Source organism: Equus quagga, unplaced genomic scaffold (assembly GCF_021613505.1).
Source record: "Equus quagga isolate Etosha38 unplaced genomic scaffold, UCLA_HA_Equagga_1.0 203_RagTag, whole genome shotgun sequence".
Lineage (NCBI taxonomy): Eukaryota > Metazoa > Chordata > Mammalia > Perissodactyla > Equidae > Equus > Equus quagga.
The window spans coordinates 7,625,459-7,646,032 of NW_025798627.1; the positions used below are offsets into that span (position 1 = coordinate 7,625,459).

Genomic DNA, 20,574 nt, shown 5'->3' on the forward strand with positions numbered 1-20,574 from the left:
AGCAAGAAGGTAAGAATCCATATTTTCATTTCCTCTTGTAAGCATATGCATAAAGTAATGCAAAAGTAACTGAAAACAATGGTTAACTTTGGGCGGGGCACGGGAACTGAGCAGAGGGGTGATTGATGAGATGGAGAACTTCTAGTATATATCATTTTTTACCTATTTGTATGTTGGACAATGTGAATGTATTACATATTTTTTAAAAAGTTTTTAAAAAACACCTCTCAGTTCCAAATTCCTACTCACCTATTTCAGGAACTGTCAATCTACCGCTGTACATCCACGCTAGAGAAGACTAAAAGAAAGGAATTGTGTCCCCCACCTGCTCCAATAAACACAAAGGCTTCTGAAAATGTCTTTATGGGACCAATTTTTTTAAGTACAAAAATTAAAAGAAAAGCCCCAGAAAATACTTTCAGTGAATGTTTCCGGTTTATAAAAGATCAGTGAAATTCAATTACACAGAGAACACAGAATGTTCGGATTGGAAAGCCTTTCTGTGCAACGATACAATGACACACAACATAAGAAAATAGCTTAAAATACAAAAATACAGTTGTGATCCAGGAAATGGCACCAAATTAGAACAGTTTTATTATTTAACATATCAATGTATATACATTATCCTCCCAAATAAGAAACAATTTGGTTCCAAAGTTTAAATGTAGTTTCCAAAATGAATCCTTACTGTAAATTTGAAAAAAAAAAAAAGTCCTGCAAATGAACACAAACAATTTTGATCCTTGACTAAAATATGCACCCTGTACCAATCACCTCTCTCATACAAAATGAATAGTATAAATAAAACTTTCTAAAAAGATCTTGGATGTTTATTGCACATCGTACAGAACGCTTGCCACTATCAGAAAGGCTTTCAGCCCTTCACTGTATTAGCTGTTTCAAATATTTACTCAAATTTGGGTGAAAACAACACTCTGCAGATATTAGCATATGTAGGATCATATATGATGTTTACCAGAAACAGGAAAATAGAATCTTACTGGACTGTTTCCGTCACTTTTTCTAAAATAAGACTGACTCTGTTTTCTACTGTTAAAAGCAATTACAAGAGATCTGACCAAATTAAAAGTCCCCTTCAAATGTCAGTTTTCTCTTTTCAAATAGAAACCACATGTAGGGGCATTTTACTCAGTCATATATTTCTACTTCCTAGGACCAGCCCTTCTTGAAGTATAAATTGCTAAAGATCATACTACAGGATTCCTAAGAATGCTGTCCGTAAGCAGCAGCTACTGTTTTGGTCTCCCCATTTTCAAACTCTCTTTGCTCTAGTAAAGCCAGCACAAACCAGCCAGGATGCAACGGCCTTAAAAACAAAAAAAAGTTCCTATTAAATCTTCATACCATCTAGCACAGTGCCTAGCACAGAGTAGGCATTCAATAAATATGTGATGAATGAATGCACTGTCTTTTAAGACCGTTTCCTATAGTTAGATGTATTAATGATTTATGAGTAATACGTTGATTTAGGGTACACAGACCTAACACGATCACTAAACAAAGAACACACAGGACATGGCACAGATGCTGTTAGTTTCTACAATCCTGCCCCAGGACAGAATGTGTACTAAGGGGTTAAAACTATTCCAATAATAAAAATTGATTAGTCAAATATTTTTATTTTGCCAAGGGACTCTAACAGTATTAGCCTTCAGCAATTCCCAAACGTACAATGAATCCCAAACAAAACAAAACCAAATTGCACTATAACAAAGACACGAGTCCGTGAAAGCAGAGAGGAGGCGCCAGCTACGGAACCGCAACTTCAAGGAGCCGGTTGTTTTTTCGTTTGCACGTTGGGACACTCCCATTTTTCTGGTTGCCCTGAATAAACTTCACACATACTTTGTCCTGTCTGAACTGCACCAGGAACCTAGGAGAAAAGAATAGGACACATTTTTTAAAAGTACACACAAAACAGCTGACAATTACACTAATACTAGCTTTTGTTTTTTAATAGATATTGGTCTTGACAAGTATTCCCCTCCCATTAGCACTTCTGTACGCAGAATTAATCACCAGGTGCTCGGTGAGATTTTACTTCCAGCAGTCACCATTTAGCCCTAAGTAAAGTGGAGTTCCTTAACTCATCGTCTCCCAAAATACGGCAAGAAGGGCTAATAATTATTTCCACGTTTCAAATGGAAAGACCAATGTGCTACTTTTCCGTTTTTCTCCATTTTTGCATAGCAAAAATCTAGACTGAGGGAGGGGTCCCATTAAACTATCAGCAAGTTGAGAAAATGAAATAAAGAATTTCAGAAAAGGAAGGGGTCTAGAGACCCTCCAGACTACGGTTTCCAAACGCTGGTTACTCACATACTTCCCACACAATGTTAGCCATATCCGCTCACTATGCTAAAAGTTATTTTTAGTCTAAATAAATATATTTCAAAACAGCTGTGCCCTATGGAATTATAACGATAAAATCACAAGTTTGATCTGCCACTTATATTTTTAACACCTGTTAAAAAATATATATGTAAAACTATAAAAATTTAAAAATCTATCGGTGTACACCTAAAGCCACCTGCTCTCCTACCACACTGTGGGAAACCACATTCTTGTCCAAATCTTTCCTTTCACAGACCATCAATGGTCAGGTGCTTGTCCACAAGATTATTCGTCATACCTTCCTACAACAAACATACCACTGGCTTCCCCCAGGGTTGGGTGCTGTGAGGGACACCTGGCTGGGTAAAGTGAGGTCCCTGCCCTCAAGGATGACATGACTGGGGAGGCACGTGAATGGCATGGCTGGACCAGAACCCAGGCTTTCCCATCTCAAGGCCAGGGCTCTTTTCTCTCCACCATCAGAATCGGTAAAATGGTACCATGTTTCTAGTAGGTTTCTCATACTGGCCTATAATTGAGTTATTGGCATATAATTAAGTGTGTCACCCTAACAACCATGTGACAGATCGTGCGTTTGCTGGCATCCACGACAACAGCAAAGATCAAAACAGCTCTGCTCTGTACACATTAGTCTCAGTTCCAAAGTCTAAAGAGCCCACGTTTTGCAAACATCATCTACTGGAGGGAAACGTGACACATAAGTTTCTGATTCATCGTTAGTTGAACATGACAGGACTTCTGAGTTTTTAAATGGGTTGTTTCTTTTCCACTTGAAAGATTGAAAAAAACAAGCTATAGTTCCAAATTCACCTATCTGAGATATCTCTCCAGCACATATACTTATATCTACGTGCCCCAAAGAAAAAAAATCTTTCAAATTTAACGCAAATAACATACTTAAAAAAATCAAATATTTTTACATTTTAATTTTCAAAGATTACTTGTAGTATAGTAAATGTATAGGGAGTTCTTTCCCAAAAACTTTAGCAAACATTGGCTGTCTCCATGGTCACAATTCCTGATTGCAATTCACTTTAGAAATAATAATAGCTAAAATTTATTGAGCATTTACCATACACCACACTGTTCTTAGTAAGTTCTATATATTAACTCAACTTTAAAACAAACCTATGAGGTCAGTACTATTATCTATCTCTATTTCATACAAGAGAAAACTGAAGCACGGCCCCCAGTAAGCACGTAGAGAATCAGAGAATTATTCTCCAGCAAACAACGTCCGATGCATTATTTCACAGCATCAATACCAGTTAAAACTCCACAACAAGAGGGACATAGATTAGTTGTTTGGATTTAAAATATTCAGAAAAACAACAGTGCAACTTAAATGATGTGTGCATGTATTATGTGTATGTGTGTATACATACATACACATACACAATGTATATTTAAAAGGTTTAGCAGAACATACTCACTTTAGTTTTTAATATATTCAGATCTTCATTTCTACAAATGCCATGCATCCTATTTAAGGTTATCCATAATGCAATCTATTTACAGATGGAACAGTTTGGGAGTCTAAGGACTGGGGATTACAAAGCAGTTGAGTCTCTCCATGAATTCAATTATTCCTTCTCTATGTGCAGGTTAAAACCGCTCTGAGGAGTACACAGGACTTTGACTCTCCCCCAGTAAACTGATATCCAGTTTATCCATAATGATTATGGAGACTGGGTTTGTTAGAATAACTACTTCTCCTTCTGAAGAGGATGCACTGAGGAAGGTTTTGGTCACTGACCTGCATGCTGTTGACAACACTAGTCTACATAGCAATGAAAGACTAAAGCCACTTAGGCTGAAAAGGACATCACGGGCGCCCCTACCCATGACTTTGTAAAATTTCGTTTAATTTAAAATGCTCTCAAGGAGGTGTGTAACCCCTGCCTAAGAGCTCCCAGAGGTGATCAAACAGAAGCTACATGGGCACCCTGCTCAGGCATGTCGCTTCCCGTGCTGCCTGGACAAGGGGCCACGGGGGCCAGGCAAGTTTCCATCAGCTATTTTATTTTTCTGAGACCAACCAAGAACTAGGAATTGGGGAAGGAAAGGTGTTAGGGAGTGGTTTACAAAGCTACTAATGTCTGTTTTCTTCACGTGGCCAGGCTGTAAATCTTCACTCAGATAAGCATGTTTACTGAAAGCTTATGCAACCAGGACATCACAGCCCTCTGTGACAAGGCAGGGTCCCTGCTGCCCAGGAGCAAACGAGCCCCATCAGTGTTCCGTGATCGTGGGCCTTGAACACAAACCGTTAGAGCCACTGGAGGGTTCTGTGGTTGATTACGTTTGAGAAACACAGCACATGCTATCCCCCAGACCCCTCAGGAGAGTTGTAATGCGCAACAAGACTGCAGAGGCCCTGAGAAGTGCCGCAGGAAAGGAAGACGTAAATTTCCTCCGGAGAATATCCTTCACAGCACACCATTATTAACATCCTGCAGAGGCAGCATTCTCAGAATACCAGTTTGGGAAATGCGTAAAAGTAGCACTCCTTTCTAGCCTGGATGTTGGTGTGATTTTCTCTGTAAAGACGGCCCTATTAATGTAGCAGGCAACTACGAGGCTGCTTCATCCATATGCCAAGGTGCTCCTGTGTTGGAATACACAGAATCCATGGATTCTGCATTGGAATACATAGAATACACAATTCCCATGAAGACTGGGAATTACCAGTCCCGCCAAGACATAAGCCCAGCACCCTAAGTTACGAAAAATTTCATCTAAAGGGAGTTTAAAGCTCTAACAGGCCCTTACAGGTTAAAACCTTAATTGACTTAACCCAATTAGCTATTATCTTTTTTTCTAATATTCTTTGTTTATGAGAAAGGACTCAATAAGAAGAAGAGTGATTTAGTCCCAACTGCAACTCCCCATTTAGGGTCTACATAAAGGGCCATCTCGCACCCAATCGAAACCCCACTCTCAGTGTTCACTGAGAACAGACCCTGACCCCAAGGTTCTGTAAATCCTAACACATCAACAAGAGTTAGTTTGGCTTACAAAGGGATAGACGTGGGTATGAATTTATTCTAGAAAAGCTTTTAGGAAGCACTGAAATAGAATAGACTGGCAAAATCTTAATTAGAAAATAAAACATTTCCTGAGTAATCTGGTTATGCAAATTTTTACTATACATGCAAAGAAGTATATAAGCAGATAGTAAACAATCCATCGAAAAGTAACTAATTAAGTATCAATCAAGAGAGTAACTCAAATTCATTCAAATGCATTAATATTGACAGATTTCATAAATGGGGGGATGCTCCATTCTACATGCAAATAATCAGTCTCTATAATTGGAGACCTGATGCTAAGTAAAAAAAGTAGATTTCACATTTATAGCAGTCTCGGCACTAATGAACGCTCATCAACATGGAGTGCTTATTCTCTTAAGTCTAGTCATCTATGCGAAAAAGTGTCATCTCAAATATCACACATCCAAACAGAACTCCTGATTTCGCCTCGTCCCTGCCGCCCCCAGACCCTCTCTCCCCAGTGTCATCTATTGCAGTAAATGGCACCACCACTTGGGCTCAGGCCCAAAACTGAACACCCAATCTGTTAATAAGTCCTCTTGTTTTCCTTCAAATCACATTCAGAATCCGACTACTTCTCAGTGCCTCCCACTCACACCTCAGCCTGAGCCGCAGCATCCTCACTCTACACAGCTCCGAGGAGCTCCTGTTTTCTCTGCCTCCACTCCTGCCTCCCCATAGTTATTCTGCACACTGCAGCCAAGGCAAGCTTTGAAAATCATAAATCAGATCATGCCACACCCTTGCTCAAAACGTAAAACGGCTTTCCATCATCCTCAGTAAAATCTCACCTCCTGACCTCAGTTACCAAGCTCTACATGGCCGGGTGCTTGCCTCTCTCTCCAGGGTGTTTTCCTAGCATTTCACTCTGTCACAGTGTTCACGCCTGCCCTAGGGCCTCTGCACCTGCCACCTCCCTGCCTGGAAGCTCCCTAGACGGCTGCCTGGCTCAATCAATGGTTGTCTTACTTGATTCCAGTCTCGACCCAAATGTCGCTGCATCCAAGAGGCCTCTCCGACCTCACTATCCTGCTTTGTTCCCTCCACAAGCACTTGCCACTACTCAGAGTCCTATCACCTGTTTATTATCTTATTTGTGCATATTCTCTTCCACCTAGATGTCAGGCACATGAAGGCAGGGACTTGGTCAGCATCCTTCACTCAAATCCATAAAACAGAACAAATACAAACACAGACTCGGTTACTTAAGTAGTGTCTGGATAAATGAATGAGGTCGGACTGCTCAACTAAAACGACAAAGCTGAAAGTGAAAGGTATATTCAAGCAACTCAAGAACATACTCATCGGAAATTTCAATATTGAGCTTCTGTTTGGTTTGGCTGAGAGTCGTCCGGTAAAGCTTGGTGGCCATTTCAATCAGGTGATCACTGCTGAAGAGAAAGTCTCCTTTACTAGCTGCTTCAGAGCCCTGAAAGGACAAACCAAGGGTCAGACAATCACAATTAAAGACAGCTCAGGAGGTAAATGTTTACCGACTTGGCTGAAAACGTATTTACAGTCTCTCTAAAAAATCAGATACTCAAGTCCATTCTTCCGCATAAACAATAAGGACAAAAGCAGTGTTTCTTCCAACTTGCTCAGAGCACTTCAGCAAGGTTACCCAGCCCCTTGCTACCCAAAGGTTGGCCGATGGACCAGAAGTACCACCAGTATCACCTGGGAGCTTGTTAGAAAAACAGACTCTCAGGCCCCACCGCAGGCCACTGCATACGAATCCACAACAAGGTCCCTGGGTGATCTGTGTGCACATTCAGGTTCAAGAAGCACTGACCTAACCGGTAACTCATTCTGAAAGAGCTGTTTAAAACACTCCTCGGTGATCTGGTTTAAAAAATAGCAAAAACAATACTTCCAACAAATATCCTAGAGCAGTGGCTCTCAACCTCAGCTGCAAAGGGACTCATCTGGGAGCTTTCAGAAAATAGGATGCTTGTGGCCCATTCCAAGAGACTCTGACGCGATTGGACTAGGAGTCTGGCCTGGGCATCAGCATCGTGTTAACGTGTCATGGAGGTTGAGGACCACTGTCCCAGGATGTGATAAGCCCCCTTTAGGTTAAGAGCCACAGGGGGGAAAACAGGCTGAACTAAGCTTATGGGATTGTCCCAAGTTTAGGAGGATGGAGGGTGGCACTCAGCATTTGCACGTCCCTAAATATGGCTGCTATTTGCCAACATCCGTTTACTCAGTGACTGTTCTGTGACAGGCACTGTCCTGAGCACTTTGCATACAGCGTCTCATTTAATCCTCATAACAACGCTGTGAAGGAGGTACTGTTACTATCTCCTTTTTAAAGAGAAGGGAAACTAGGTAAGCACATGGAAGTTAAATGATTTGGCCAAGGTCAGCGTAAAGTTAGTGAGACTAACACAGAGCCTACATTCTTAACCACTCGACCTGGGTCAGGAGGTCCTGTTTAAGCTAAAAGCACAAAACACTAAAAAGGCTTTAGGTCAAAATGACGAGGCAGATGTTTTACTGTGGTTGCATTCTTTAATGAAAAATCACCAAGTTAAAGACAAACAAGAAGACACTTGCTAAATTGGCACATGGAAGAACCAACAGAAGGAAGCATCATTTAAAATATCTTGGTATTTCTACACATTAGCTAAAATTTGCAAATCAGTAAGGACATGTGAATTTCAAGTAACAGGATTATTCAGATGTGGAAAATTTTAAGTCAATGGCTAAAAGACAGAATAAACGCAGAAATCTTTCAGTCAAGTCAATGACTGAAGCTTTACCTCTTTGAGGTGGACAGCGAAGAAGCCATCGTTTTGTGAGCTCATCGACACTTTGGTCACATCCACCAGGGGAACCTCTGACTTGATCTGTCCAGACTTTTGATCAGCAAGAAGGAGATTATTATTTGTTAAGAGGAAAATTCGGGATGTACTCTAAAACAAAACAAAACAAAAAGGAAAACCAATGATCAAAAATACCCAAAAATGGTCCATGAGTTTAAAGCATTCGTTATTTGCAGAAACACACATTTTATTACAATACCTTTCAGCATGCACGCCTATACAAACTGAGAACCACAGAACATAGATAATACATTTTAATTCATAAAAATTTCAGAGAATAAGCAAAATTCCACCACGTTTTAAAGGTAAGGGAAAATAGCTTCCTTCACAATAACTCTGCCAAGAAAAAGAAATGCAAATTTTAACATTCAGAAAACTAAAGATGACTGTCCCAACTGATAAACACCTCTCATATGTCTTTAGGATTAACATTTTTACCTTGCCATTAGCACGATTAATTTTGTTCACAACTTCAGCAATGATGATCTTTTCTTCAATGGCATCTTTGAGTTTCTTATACTTGGGGTTCTTGTTGATTTCCAGGTAAGCCCCTTGGAATGGCTGCCCAACACTAAAGGAAGAAGATTCCCTCACATTAGAAATGGTTTCAAATGGAAGTATCACTGGAAAAAGCTAACAGATCAGTTGATTCCTAAGAGTATCTGACAACTTCATAAAAAGTTAATTTATTTTACATGTTATACATTATACTTGCACCTGCACTAAATATAAGTTGAAAACAGAATCTTAAACCTATTTCAAATGTTTTTCTGATGTGATCATGGCACTTGGTAGGTAGGTCTTTGATAAGAACTTTATCACATGGAACAATCAGGATAGGAATCACCCACAAGACTGGTAGCCAAGACCCAAAGGCATGGCCTCATGTGAAGAAAACGGCAATTCCTTCTAATCTGTTAATATAAAGTTGACAGCTGCCCAAAACCGATTTATTAATGCCTTTAAACAACATGTGACAATGGAAAAAAGAGCACAAATCATTGCCATCACCTGCTCCAAAGAAAAATTTCATTTTCTTGCAGAGTGAGAAAATCAATAGGCCTTCCGGGGAAGAACAGATACAGAGCAACCACTTTAGAAGAAAACTATGGAGCACTTACCATTACCATATACCTCTGGCTCTAAATAGGCAATATAGCAAAACACAATCAGGCCTCTCCTCCTAGGACATGCCTCTAAATGGACAGATGGGGCCCAGGCAAACATTCTGAATCAGGCAGTTTTCTTTCAAACCAATTACATCTTACAAGAGGCATAATCGTGCACATACCCTAAGATGTCAACCTCCCTAAAGACTGGTCGGGTGACACTCTCAGGGCAGCTTCTTCGAAGACACCAAGAAAAAAAACCCTGGTGCTTCATTTAGAGCCATAAAATTGCTATCCTGGCAATCTGCAAATACAACTTTAAATGCTTGCATTGTGGGCGGAGGATCAGGGAAGAAAAATCCACGTAGGTGGTCAGCATTTCACAGCTCCCAGGATATAAAAGCTGAAACCCGTAAGAGCTGCCGCTTGCTTCACACAGTGGTGGGAGGGTAAATTATTCCACCCCTCTCACTGCTCTAGGGTGAGCACGCCACCAGCCCTGAAGACTGATAAAACTACCCAAAAGGACTTGGCTTGATGCTAACATTTTTTATTGTTGTTGTTCACATTCAAATGTGTTTTTAATAACAAAGAGCACTAAAGCCTTTGAATTTATTTCTTCAAAAAAGCATTTTTCTCCCTCCAGTTTCTGAAGATTCATCTACAAAGAATGCTCATTAAGAAGGTTATTCCACAAGTTGAAAACATATAAACAGCTGAATGAAATTGGTTGCTGGAAAAAGCATATAGACCATTTTCCTGTTTGAATATGCTTTATGTAGCAGGCATTATGGACAACTTTGGATTTAGATGCTATGTTTGACTTACAATATATGCCACCTCAAACAGCCAAATCAGCTGACCAAGAAAGCTGTGTCCTTTAAAATATTTCAACTGAATGAGTCTGGCAACTTATGTTTATTTAATCCTTTAGAAGGAAGAGTTTTCAAACGTGTAAAGACACAGACAATAGAAACATACCATATACAATAAATACAAATATACTTAGCACATAATGCATTTTTATTTCTAGGCCAGTCTTTGGAAAAACTAAAAATTGTTATAAATTTGGCTTGAAATTGTACAAGCTACTTTTTTATAAACACCAGATGAAAAAGGGATAGGAATTCATTCAGGAATAAACTTGGGAGATGTAAGAATATTCAGATAAGCAGTCTTTCCCAAGGACGTCACTTGGCAAACTTGCAATTGGTGTTGCTTCTTTTATTAAGTACTTGGTGTCTACAATAAAGGAACTGAAGTTGCTGCACAGCCCACTGAAGCCACGCCCAGGGAGTGGACGGACCAAAGGCCAGCACAGACCAGTGCTTAAGCAACGCTCCAAAGTGATATCCTGGCTCACTCTTCATTTATCTTACAAATGAGGTTCTGACCCAGCTTGTTACAGTAGGAAGACTGGAATGGCAATTTCACTATATTGCCAACAGAAATTGGCCTAGTCTCTGCAAACTAATAGGAATTTACAATATAAATTTATCTTAATGGCCTATACAATTTTCATTTTAAATGGCGACTTCTGATTATTTAGTGAAGTGTTTGAGCTAATGCCAATGGAGTAAAATCAACCAACGTAACCCTGTTTCATTCAAGGACACTTTGAAAGCCACTGCTCAAATGTGTTTATGTGTGTTCATATCCAGCTCCTCATAAAATAATTCAAAAACTTAAAAATCTCTCATGTATTACTGAAATCAGACTCTACTAGAAAAGACCTACGAACATATTTGAGAAACGTTTAAAATACTGACTTTATGGGTAAAGCAAAGCCATAATACCTGGATGGGTACAGAGCCTTCTTGTCTTTGAAGAGTTCACTGGCTTCTAGTTTCTCTTCGTAAATAAGTTTCTGCTGGTCTGTGAACTGGTCCCTGTATTTTTTACACTGTGAGATATGAAAAGAAGAAAAGAAAAATAAGACATCACTTCTTTAAATAAAGCATTACTCATTCTTCAATATGCTAAGTCAATTTAACAGCAGCAAGAATAAGAGTAAATGTGTATGAAATATTCATTTACAAGGCCAGAAGCATTTTTGCTTTGTGGTTTCACTGCTTGTACTGCAGAATTGGTGATACTTCTTGGAAACAGACAAGGGCCCTGCTGGGAGTACTGTCTTCCCGCATTATGATGTCAGTCCCCGGACATCCTTCAGTCCTGACGCTGTCACACTCTTTTACGGAGATTCGCAGTAAGAAAAACACCATATAACACAACCCAGTGCATACATTTACACACACGCATATAGTCAACCGACACAAAAGCGTCACAAAACATTACTAGAAAAAAAAAGATTGGAAGGGGCCAGACTCATGGCCGAATGGTTAAGTTTGCATGCTCCACTTCGGCAGCCCAGGGTTTTGCCAGTTTGGATCCTGGGCTCGGACATGGCACCACTCATCAGACCACACTGAGGCGGCGTCCCACATAGCACAACCAGAGGCACTCACAATGAGAGTATGTACTGAGGGGCTTTAGGAAGAAAAAGAGAAAAAAGATTGGCAACAGATGTTAGCTCAGGTGCCTATCTTTCATAAAAAAATACCCTTTCTACATGTTGTGTACTCCATTATTTTCTATTCTGGTGTATTTCATTTAAAAATGCTGGTAGTAGCCCACTAAAGTGATTTCATGACCCACAAATATGCTATGACCTATAGTTTGAAAAACTCCACATCCCTCACTCTAATTGTACACTGTGGACATGGGACCTGAGAAACCTCCTTTTCACCCTGATTCTGAGATTGCACTGCAAGGAGACGGCGGGGGGGCGGGGGGTGGCGGGTAGAGGGGCAGGGCCAGGTTTTTTAGATGAACTCTAAGAAATTCAGTTACAGGTGTGGTTGAGAAGCCCCAACATAACTGTATAAAGGAATGCTAGCATTGCTGCCCCACCTTTCAAGAAAAAACACATCCCTCTCATTCTCCACCCCCGACCCAAGGAGGTAGAAGCGAGACTTGGGAGCCAGGCAAGGGTGGAGGCAGAGCAGATCCCGGCATTAGCAGCTCCCCACAGTTATTTCTGAAAATAGTTTCTATGTGAGATTTAAGAGGGGAGAGAAACACTGAAATGTTGGTGAATCTCACAAAACTGACTCACTAAGTTAGAGAACAGAACTCAGAATCCAGTTTCATACGTTGTGCTGCTACCAAGCAATACATCAATCAGTGATGATGTCTCTCTAACACATACGTGATCCTGGTAAAGAACAAGCCTAGTGCAGGACAGAAGAGTTTCCGGAAGAGGAATCCATCAATCATTCACTTACCAAATACAAGGCTTTTAATCTAACGATTTTATTATATCTGATACGTGTACATGTTTAGCATTCCATTTACCAACTAAGTTATTGAAAAGGTCAATGTCTATACAAATACCCCATGTACCCCACACTGGGCAATACCTAAATTACATGTTATGTTCTCCTATAAAATTAAGTAAGCCAAAATATAAGGCTACATCTAATAGATTTTCAGCTTCCCTTTAATTCAAGTGGAAGGAAATTTTAATCTCCTTAATGTCTTTGGGGGGGCTTTAAAGCTTTTTTTCCAGCCTATCAAAATGTGTGTGTTCAGGGGCCAGCCCCATGGCCCAGTGGTTAAGTTCACGTGCTCCGCTTTGGCGGCCCAGGGTTCCGCCGGTTTGGATCCCGGGCGCAGACATGGCACCGCTAATCAAGCCACACTGAGGCAGCATCCGACATGCCACAACTAGAAGGACCCACCACTAAAAATACGCAACTATGTACCAGGGGGCTTTGGGGAGAAAAAGAAAAAATAAAATCTTTAAAAAAAAAAATTGTGTGTTCACATCTATGTCTATGTGTTCAATAAATCTTACAAAGTAAACCCCTATGATTTGCAGGATTTAACTACATCGTTTGTTTGAAGATATTCAAATTTTATTATTTCGATCTCTGGTAATATTCCTTCAGATAAAGATGAAAAAAAACAACTACTTGAACGCAGCTGTGACCTGGAAGGGAAAGACGATGCGGGCACACGCTCTCTGTTCCAACCGTGGACGAGGGGAGACCACCGTGGGGCCACCTGGCTGCTCTAGGATTTCCTACAGAAAGCCAAGCACAGTGCACGACTCAAAAATACCAACGTCCTCAAGTCATTCTCCTTGAGGCTAGAGAACGAACATGGTAAAAATGGGCTTTTACATAACACTTCGCAAACACCCAAAATATATGATAAAAAGTCACTGAAAAAATATAACGAGACATTTCTTACCCTCCACAAGTGGAAAATTCTTTTTAGCTCCTTGTGAGTAGAATCCAAGAATAGGTAAGGTCTGGATGGCCAATTCTTATCTATTGGAGATAAGGAGGGCATCTTATTTTTCATTTCCAAGAAGTATTTCTGCACCTGTGTTGGGAGTGACAGAAAATATCAAATGAGTAAAATATACCAGAAAAGACATTGTTTTGTAAAACCAGAATCAAACAAACCAGTCTTCAGTGGAATTTAGTATGTTTTAGTCCATAAAACTTTGTAACTTCTCTGGAAAGTCTCTGTTCTACTCTTCGCATTGATTGGGAAATCTAAGCTCCACCAACGGTTAAGAGAAAAGAAAAACACTAACTAATATTAATATTAACATCAAAACTATTACCAGCTGACACTAGAGAGCTGTACCATGTAATAGGTCGCCAACTAGTCACGTGTGGCTATTTGTATTTAAATTTTGAGTAATTTAAAAAAATTAAAAATCCAGTTTGTCAGTCACATTAGTTACCTTTCAGGTGCTCAATGGCATGCATGGCTAGTGGCCACTCTATTGTACCACAAAGACAGAGAACATTTCCAGCACTGCAGAAAGTTCTGTTGACAGCACTGCTCTAGAGGACCTAAGACAGGCCAGGCACTTAAGAGCTTTATATCATTATCCCATTTTAATCCTTAAAACAACTCTATCAGCTTCCTGCCAGTATCATCGCCATTTTACAGATGATGAAACGAGTTCCACACAAGTTAAGAAAGTTGCTCATGTCACAAATCTGTAAGCGGCAGAGCAAGCTGGCTGCAGAGTTGGCAAGCTTCACCACTACATCAACTTCTCTGAAGGACAGAGGGGAACTTCAGAACCCACCCTGGAAGACTGACACAGCCTCGCTCTCCTTCTCCCCTCCAGCCACTCACTTGTTTACCAAGCTCGCCCTGCAGCAGCTCATGGCAGTTTAGCAGGGCAAGATGTCAGGCACTGCCCCCAAATTCCTCTGTGGAAACCCTTACCCCGAAAGGGATGATATTAGGAGACGGGGGTTTGGGAGGTAATTAGGTTTTGACGAGGTCCTGAGGGTAGAGCCCTCGTGATGGGGTTAGTGCCCTCATAGGAAGATAGGAGAGCTTGCGTCTCTTTCTCTCTGCCACATCAGGAAACTATCCAGAGGTTCTCACCAGAACCAGACCATGTGGGTACCCCGAATCTTAGACTGCCTAGCCTCCAGAATTGTGAGAAATAAGTGTTTATTGTTTAAGCAGCCAATCTATGGTATTTTTGTTACAGCAGCCTGAACTAAGACACTTGGCTTTCTTAGGCTCACTTTCCCCAAAGTATTTTCTTTCTGTCAAAGAAGAAAAACATTTTATTAATCATATACGAGCCACTACTAACTCTGACACAAGTCTGCCAAAAATTGAGGGAAATGATTAAAACACAGTCACAATCTCTTAGTGTCATAGTTATGATTTAACAGTTACCAAATAAGTCACATATTCCTGAGTTGGTACTGTTAACAGGTTAATCCAATAACGCTAATTAGCCATATAAAAAGTGTAAACTTACAATTCTCTGAAGAGTAAATTCATAAATTTTCTTTCCAGCATTGGCTCTGAAGAATTTCCTGTACTCTCTCCGTACCTTTAGAAAGAAGAAGCAGAATACAGAGGTTAAAGTGTGGCCAGCAGATACCCATAAAGATGACACACCTCTATTAAATATGAAAAGAGGTGGAGCAAATAAATTTACACGTGCCTTTCTGGATGTAGTAAAATAATTGAAGCATACTCAGAGAGTGGATTTTAAGTCAGAGAAAAATAAATTAGGAGATGCAAAGTGATGATACAAGAATGTTTTGATGTTTTAAATCCTCTTAACTAGTTTTTAAAGAGTCTGATGACTTGACGAGAAAAACTTTACAGGCATAGCTGCAAACTCGTCACAAATCAAAATACATTTCAGAAAAAATTATATAAGGTAATTTTTGCCTCAAACTGTCCCTAAAAGGCAAAAAATGCCTGAAGAACGATATTGCAGTTCCAAAAGGCTTGCACACAAAGATAGGACTTTAGACCTGTAAACTGAGAACTGATATGAGTAAAAAAAAGTACTTAAAAAGAAGCTTTTGAACTACATTATCCTCCATTTACTTACATCAATTTTTCTCTCATCCTCACACGAAATTTTCTACTGAATACTATCGTAGCACTTACAACATCATATCATAGTTTTAATTTACCTATTTATTCCTTGCTAAGTAGTTGTATTTACATTGTAAACTAATGTCTAACAAATAAAATAACTGAGTGAGGTGTTTGCTGAATGAATGAAATAGTTATATTTTGAAATTGAGGGAAAAACATGTAAAATATTTATTACATCCAGCTATAAATGGGAGAGTTAGAATTTAGCAAAATATTAGCCTATTTGAATAATTCAGACATTATGAACGTTTTTCTTTTGTCTCTAGTTTTCCAGGTTTAATAGCACATGTTCAAAATGTTTCTACATTAGAAGTTACAAGCTAGCAACCTACTAAGCAAGTTCGGTTTGTAGAAAAATGTTTTATAAGCATATTTTAAATTAAGAGCTTCACAGAGGAATTCAGACTGCAAGTTTTTCTTAAAATTTGCTAAGATCTAGCAACAGAGAGCCCCATTCCCACATGACAAGGGCTGAGAAGACCAGAGTAGCTGCTGCTGCCTTTAGAGGAGAGATGCATGCTCCAGGCGGCATGAGGTCCCCTCGTTCCTAACCCTCCCTCATGCATGGGACCAGCCTGCTCCCTTTGGACATCTGAGCGCCACACCCCTCCTCTATACCTGCAGATTATTAAGGTTTAAAAATTCTCCCATACACCCCATAGGCAGCTCTTCCTTTTATTCACATTCTATGTTACTGATTATCATTTCTCTCTCAGCCACGGAGTTTTAGATTTGGAACCATTTCAAATCTCAAACTTATAAGGTAAGGGACCGGGAGAAGAAAAATGGTACCTATTAATTGGCTCCTGACATTCTAATAGCGTAGGAAAGCAGAGACGTTAAAGTGAGGTTCACGAAAACATATCCTTGGAAATATGTTAGAAGTCCTATTACATTTAGTTGAACCTCACTGTAACTGAGCTCATTGCAACATGCTTTTTGATATTGACAGGACAGGCCCTTTCTCCTGAAATCAGCTACGCACTGACAAAGCCTGGTGACAGCATGCTGACATACAGAAGGAGTTCCCCTTACACGCCCCGGGAGTCCTAAAAGGGTCTGCTGAACTTTGTAACCAATTCCACAAGAATCAGATCATTTAAAAGGGCAAAACTACTGCTCATATCAACATAATTCTTTAAAAAGAAATTACTACATTATTGGACTTCAAAGAAGTTTAATCTTGTTTCACACCAATAATAATGTAACATACTAAGACACATCTGTTTTGTTAGAAACTGGAAAATAAACAGCATTCACCTACAAACTGAATTTGGTTTATAGGTTACTAGCACACACTGCTAATATGAAAGTGCTTTTGAAATGATATGCAGTTTATTAAGCCCAGAAAACTGAAGATAAACATGATGTTGCTGGTAGAAATCATTATAGATAGCAAAAATCCTGACTCAGTGTTTATTCCTTTCTTTCATGAAAATTAGAATGCAAATTAGAACATATGAATAAAATAGGAAATAAAACCCTCAGTTTTGACTTTAAAAAAAGCAGTTACAAAACTTGTTCAGAATTCTTGAAATAGAACATCTTAAATTCGTATTTAAGTTACTTCTTAATTACTTCAAAAATTCCTTGATGAATATTCAGTTTAATCAAAAGGTTAATTTACCAAAAGTTTACAGGCTAACCTTTCAGGGAAAAACACAGACTGTTCAAAGCAGAGTTTAAGGACACTGCTAATGCTATTCAGATTCAGAGGCAATGGTTTCCTGGATAATATTCAAATATTTATAAGAAGATGAATTGTTATAGTATTAAAGTAAAAATAATAAAGAGGAATAGTGTCAAAAAGGGGCCTAATTATCTCAAAAAGACAATATGGATGACTCCCTATGGCGACAAGTTATTGAATATTAGGAAGACAAAATCCTTACACTACCTAAGGTAGTTCTCAAAGGTTTTCCAGAGCTCAGAGTCATATCTACTTATGCGTGTCCTTCCCTAAAGCAGTAAGCGCCACTTGGAAATAAATCCTGCCCTAATTAGCAGGCATTTGAAACCGAAGTTCTCTTTAACCCCACTGCTCATCTTACTCATCAAAATGTGCAAAACCCTTTGGTTTCTATGCTGAATAATTAGAATGGTGGTCGGTTTGAAGAAAGCTCTGCTCCAGGAGCCACCGCTGGAACAGAATAGGTGGATAAAGAGAAACAAAAGCCTGTCATGAGAGGCTGGTCATTGCAGACGGTGCGTCAGCTGGTAGCTCAACTACTCAAATTCTGTCTCGTGAATGAAAAAAACTTAATTCTCATAAAGATAACATAAAACAGAACTTGGATAACAAATTCTCTTGGATAATATATGCCACACTGCTATTCCTTTAAATCTATCATTTAAAGAAATACATCACAATAAAAGAAAACATTAGTGTGTAGGTTTGTTCTCAAAAAGAAACAAAATTAGGCAAGACGACATTGTCAAGACTGTGCAGACCATCAGCAAGCATAATCAATGGTTTTCTCGGGTTAGTAGGTGCTAGGCTTCATTGAGTTCACCCTGGGCAGAAGGAAGGGGGTGAGGAAGTACCTTCAGTCCAAGCCAGTAAGCCCAAATGACAGCGACCGCATGCTTACGCCTAGCCTCCTCCTTCAAGCGTTTCAACTCCCTTCGAGCCTAGAACGTTTTAGATAGTAAATAAAAGAGACAGCCCAACGCAGACAGCACAAATGACGGGAAAAGACACCCCACCAAACAGAAGAGCCCATTTATGAACAAGGATTTCAGAATGATAGAGGAATGGTGCATAATCTTTTAAACCCAAAGAATCAGAGTCAGGCGGGAGCAGTCCCGCGTATTTTTAGTGCCCTGAGGCTCTGTTCCAGAGAAGGGCAATCTGTGAGGTACCCAAGGTCAGCACTCCTCCCCCCCTTACTTCCGTTCTTTTCCTTTTGTCTCCCTCCTCCCTCTCCCTCTGCACTTCCTTCTCCACACTCACTAGTTATCAAAGCTGCAGAACAGCGAGGGGTGCCAAAGGATTTTAGTGGACATCCCACCGCTGCCAGCCCAGGGGCCGGAGACTGGGAATCCCTGAGTTCATTCATTTGGAATAAAAAGACATCTCTGGTGAACAACTATTTAGGAACTTGGAAGGGAATAAGGTTGTTTCTCCGAAGTTCCAACAAAAAAAAACAAAACTCCAAATTCTTTCCAGTTAGAAAATCAGAAACAGCACGTATCAAAATCCAATATCAGCTAAGGCGCCAAACAGTGAAATCTACTGAAGCAAGATAAAAAGTGAAACAATTTATAAGTTTAAAAATTAATCTTAGGGAAAAATCAATCTGAGGCATGTTATTTTAAAAGACAGGAACAGACAGGCATTGATTTTTCATTAGGTGATAGTCCTCAGACTGGGAAATGAGCTCATTCAGTGGAGAAATCCAGGAAGAACCATCTAAGAGTCCTTCTGCCTCTGCTGGGACCACTTCCCTCAGTCTACTCAAGGAACTAGCTCTTCACAGGTTTTCGAGGGAAAACACAAACGAACTACTTTGGTTAGTTTTTGGCAAGTTAAGATCTTTATGCAGGCAAGTGTTGACTTTTCTTATCTTTCTCACAAGATGGGCTTATAATGCTGACAAGGTGGACTTAAAAAGATCGGGCTATATTGGTATTTGTGTTTCTAACTGGAATACACATTTTTAGCAGAGATGACCTTTGATTTTTCTAAATAACAAAAACATCTAAAACTCTGGTCCCTTGGGGTATGTGAAATGTTCACAGAGCCCACAGCTCTGCCTGGGGATTACTGAGAGCATTTCAGGAGGCCTTTGTTGCTGAAAACAAACAGCTGATGCTGAAATTCCTGAGATTCTTCAGCGGCAATTAGAGCTAGCTTTGCATGAACATAGCTTTCTGTCAAATCACAGATGATAATTCTTTTCACATATAATATTTTGCTGATAATAATCAATAGCTCTTACAGTGAGGCTAACAAACAATTTCTCTCATGGATTAATATTTTTTATGGCATGCGTGAAAGGCATTTCTATCGTCAACACGTTATGGAAGACCAATAGAAGCCCAAAACTTAACATTCCCAACATGCCCCCTACACACAAAAATACCCCTAGAAAACTGTCAGTATATGTCGGGGGGGAATAAAGGGAAAAAATAAAAAGAAACTAAACGTGCAAGTTACTTAAGGGTTTAAAAAAAAGAGCAACCACACCAGAGCCTCATTAGTACACAGTTAGTTGTCTTTTCCTACACATGCTTAAGCTTCCCACGTGCACAACTGGCACTAACATCTCCAGGTTTATTAAATCCAGCTGCTGGACATGCACCCGTGTGAGCCACTGTTAACTGGAGTCATTCATCCCCTGAGATGCTAGAGATACGGACTGATTATTGCAGATTCCAGGACGGAGTGATGGGATGTGCGTATCGAGTACCTTCGATCCAAGCCAGTAAGCCCATATAACTGCAATAGCATGTTTATTCCTAGCCTCCTCCTTCAGCCGGCTCAGCTCCCTCCGTGCCTGTGTGATGCATTTGAAAAGCAGTTACAGAAAAGTTTAAGGCAGGAAAGGTTACTGCTGGTTCCCAATGGAGAAAGAAGAAGAAAGACATGGATCACCACCAAGTAGTCAACGCGAAAGCGTGTGCCGCCACCCCACACCAAAATGGTGGAAAGAGCGAGAGGCAAATGCGTGCTCAGAAGCTTAAGCCAGTGAAACATTTTCTGTCCCCGAATAAGAGGGTCATTGTTTCACACACTACTTCTGACCCACTGCT

At 39.9% G+C, this 20,574-nt stretch overlaps 1 protein-coding gene across 7 annotated transcripts in view; it reads right to left on the bottom strand.

Moving 5' to 3' along the window:
* Positions 1–347: 347 nt before the first annotated feature.
* The window catches only part of LOC124233468 (unconventional myosin-Ib), a 180,001-nt gene continuing 159,774 nt past the window's right edge, over positions 348–20,574 (bottom strand). For 5 of the 7 annotated variants that reach the window (XM_046650573.1, XM_046650577.1, XM_046650574.1 and 2 more), the window contains exons 23-31: positions 20,232–20,318; positions 18,364–18,450; positions 15,182–15,256; positions 13,627–13,761; positions 11,166–11,272; positions 8,699–8,831; positions 8,198–8,350; positions 6,734–6,861; positions 348–1,897 (exon numbers count right to left, since the gene is read on the bottom strand). In XM_046650573.1, coding sequence (XP_046506529.1) covers positions 1,774–1,897; positions 6,734–6,861; positions 8,198–8,350; positions 8,699–8,831; positions 11,166–11,272; positions 13,627–13,761; positions 15,182–15,256; positions 18,364–18,450; positions 20,232–20,318 — 1,029 coding nt within the window. In that variant the 3' untranslated portion in view covers positions 348–1,773. The remainder of the gene's footprint in view (positions 1,898–6,733; positions 6,862–8,197; positions 8,351–8,698; positions 8,832–11,165; positions 11,273–13,626; positions 13,762–15,181; positions 15,257–18,363; positions 18,451–20,231; positions 20,319–20,574) is intronic. The other 2 variants (XM_046650580.1, XM_046650581.1) reach the window with 2 other exon arrangements.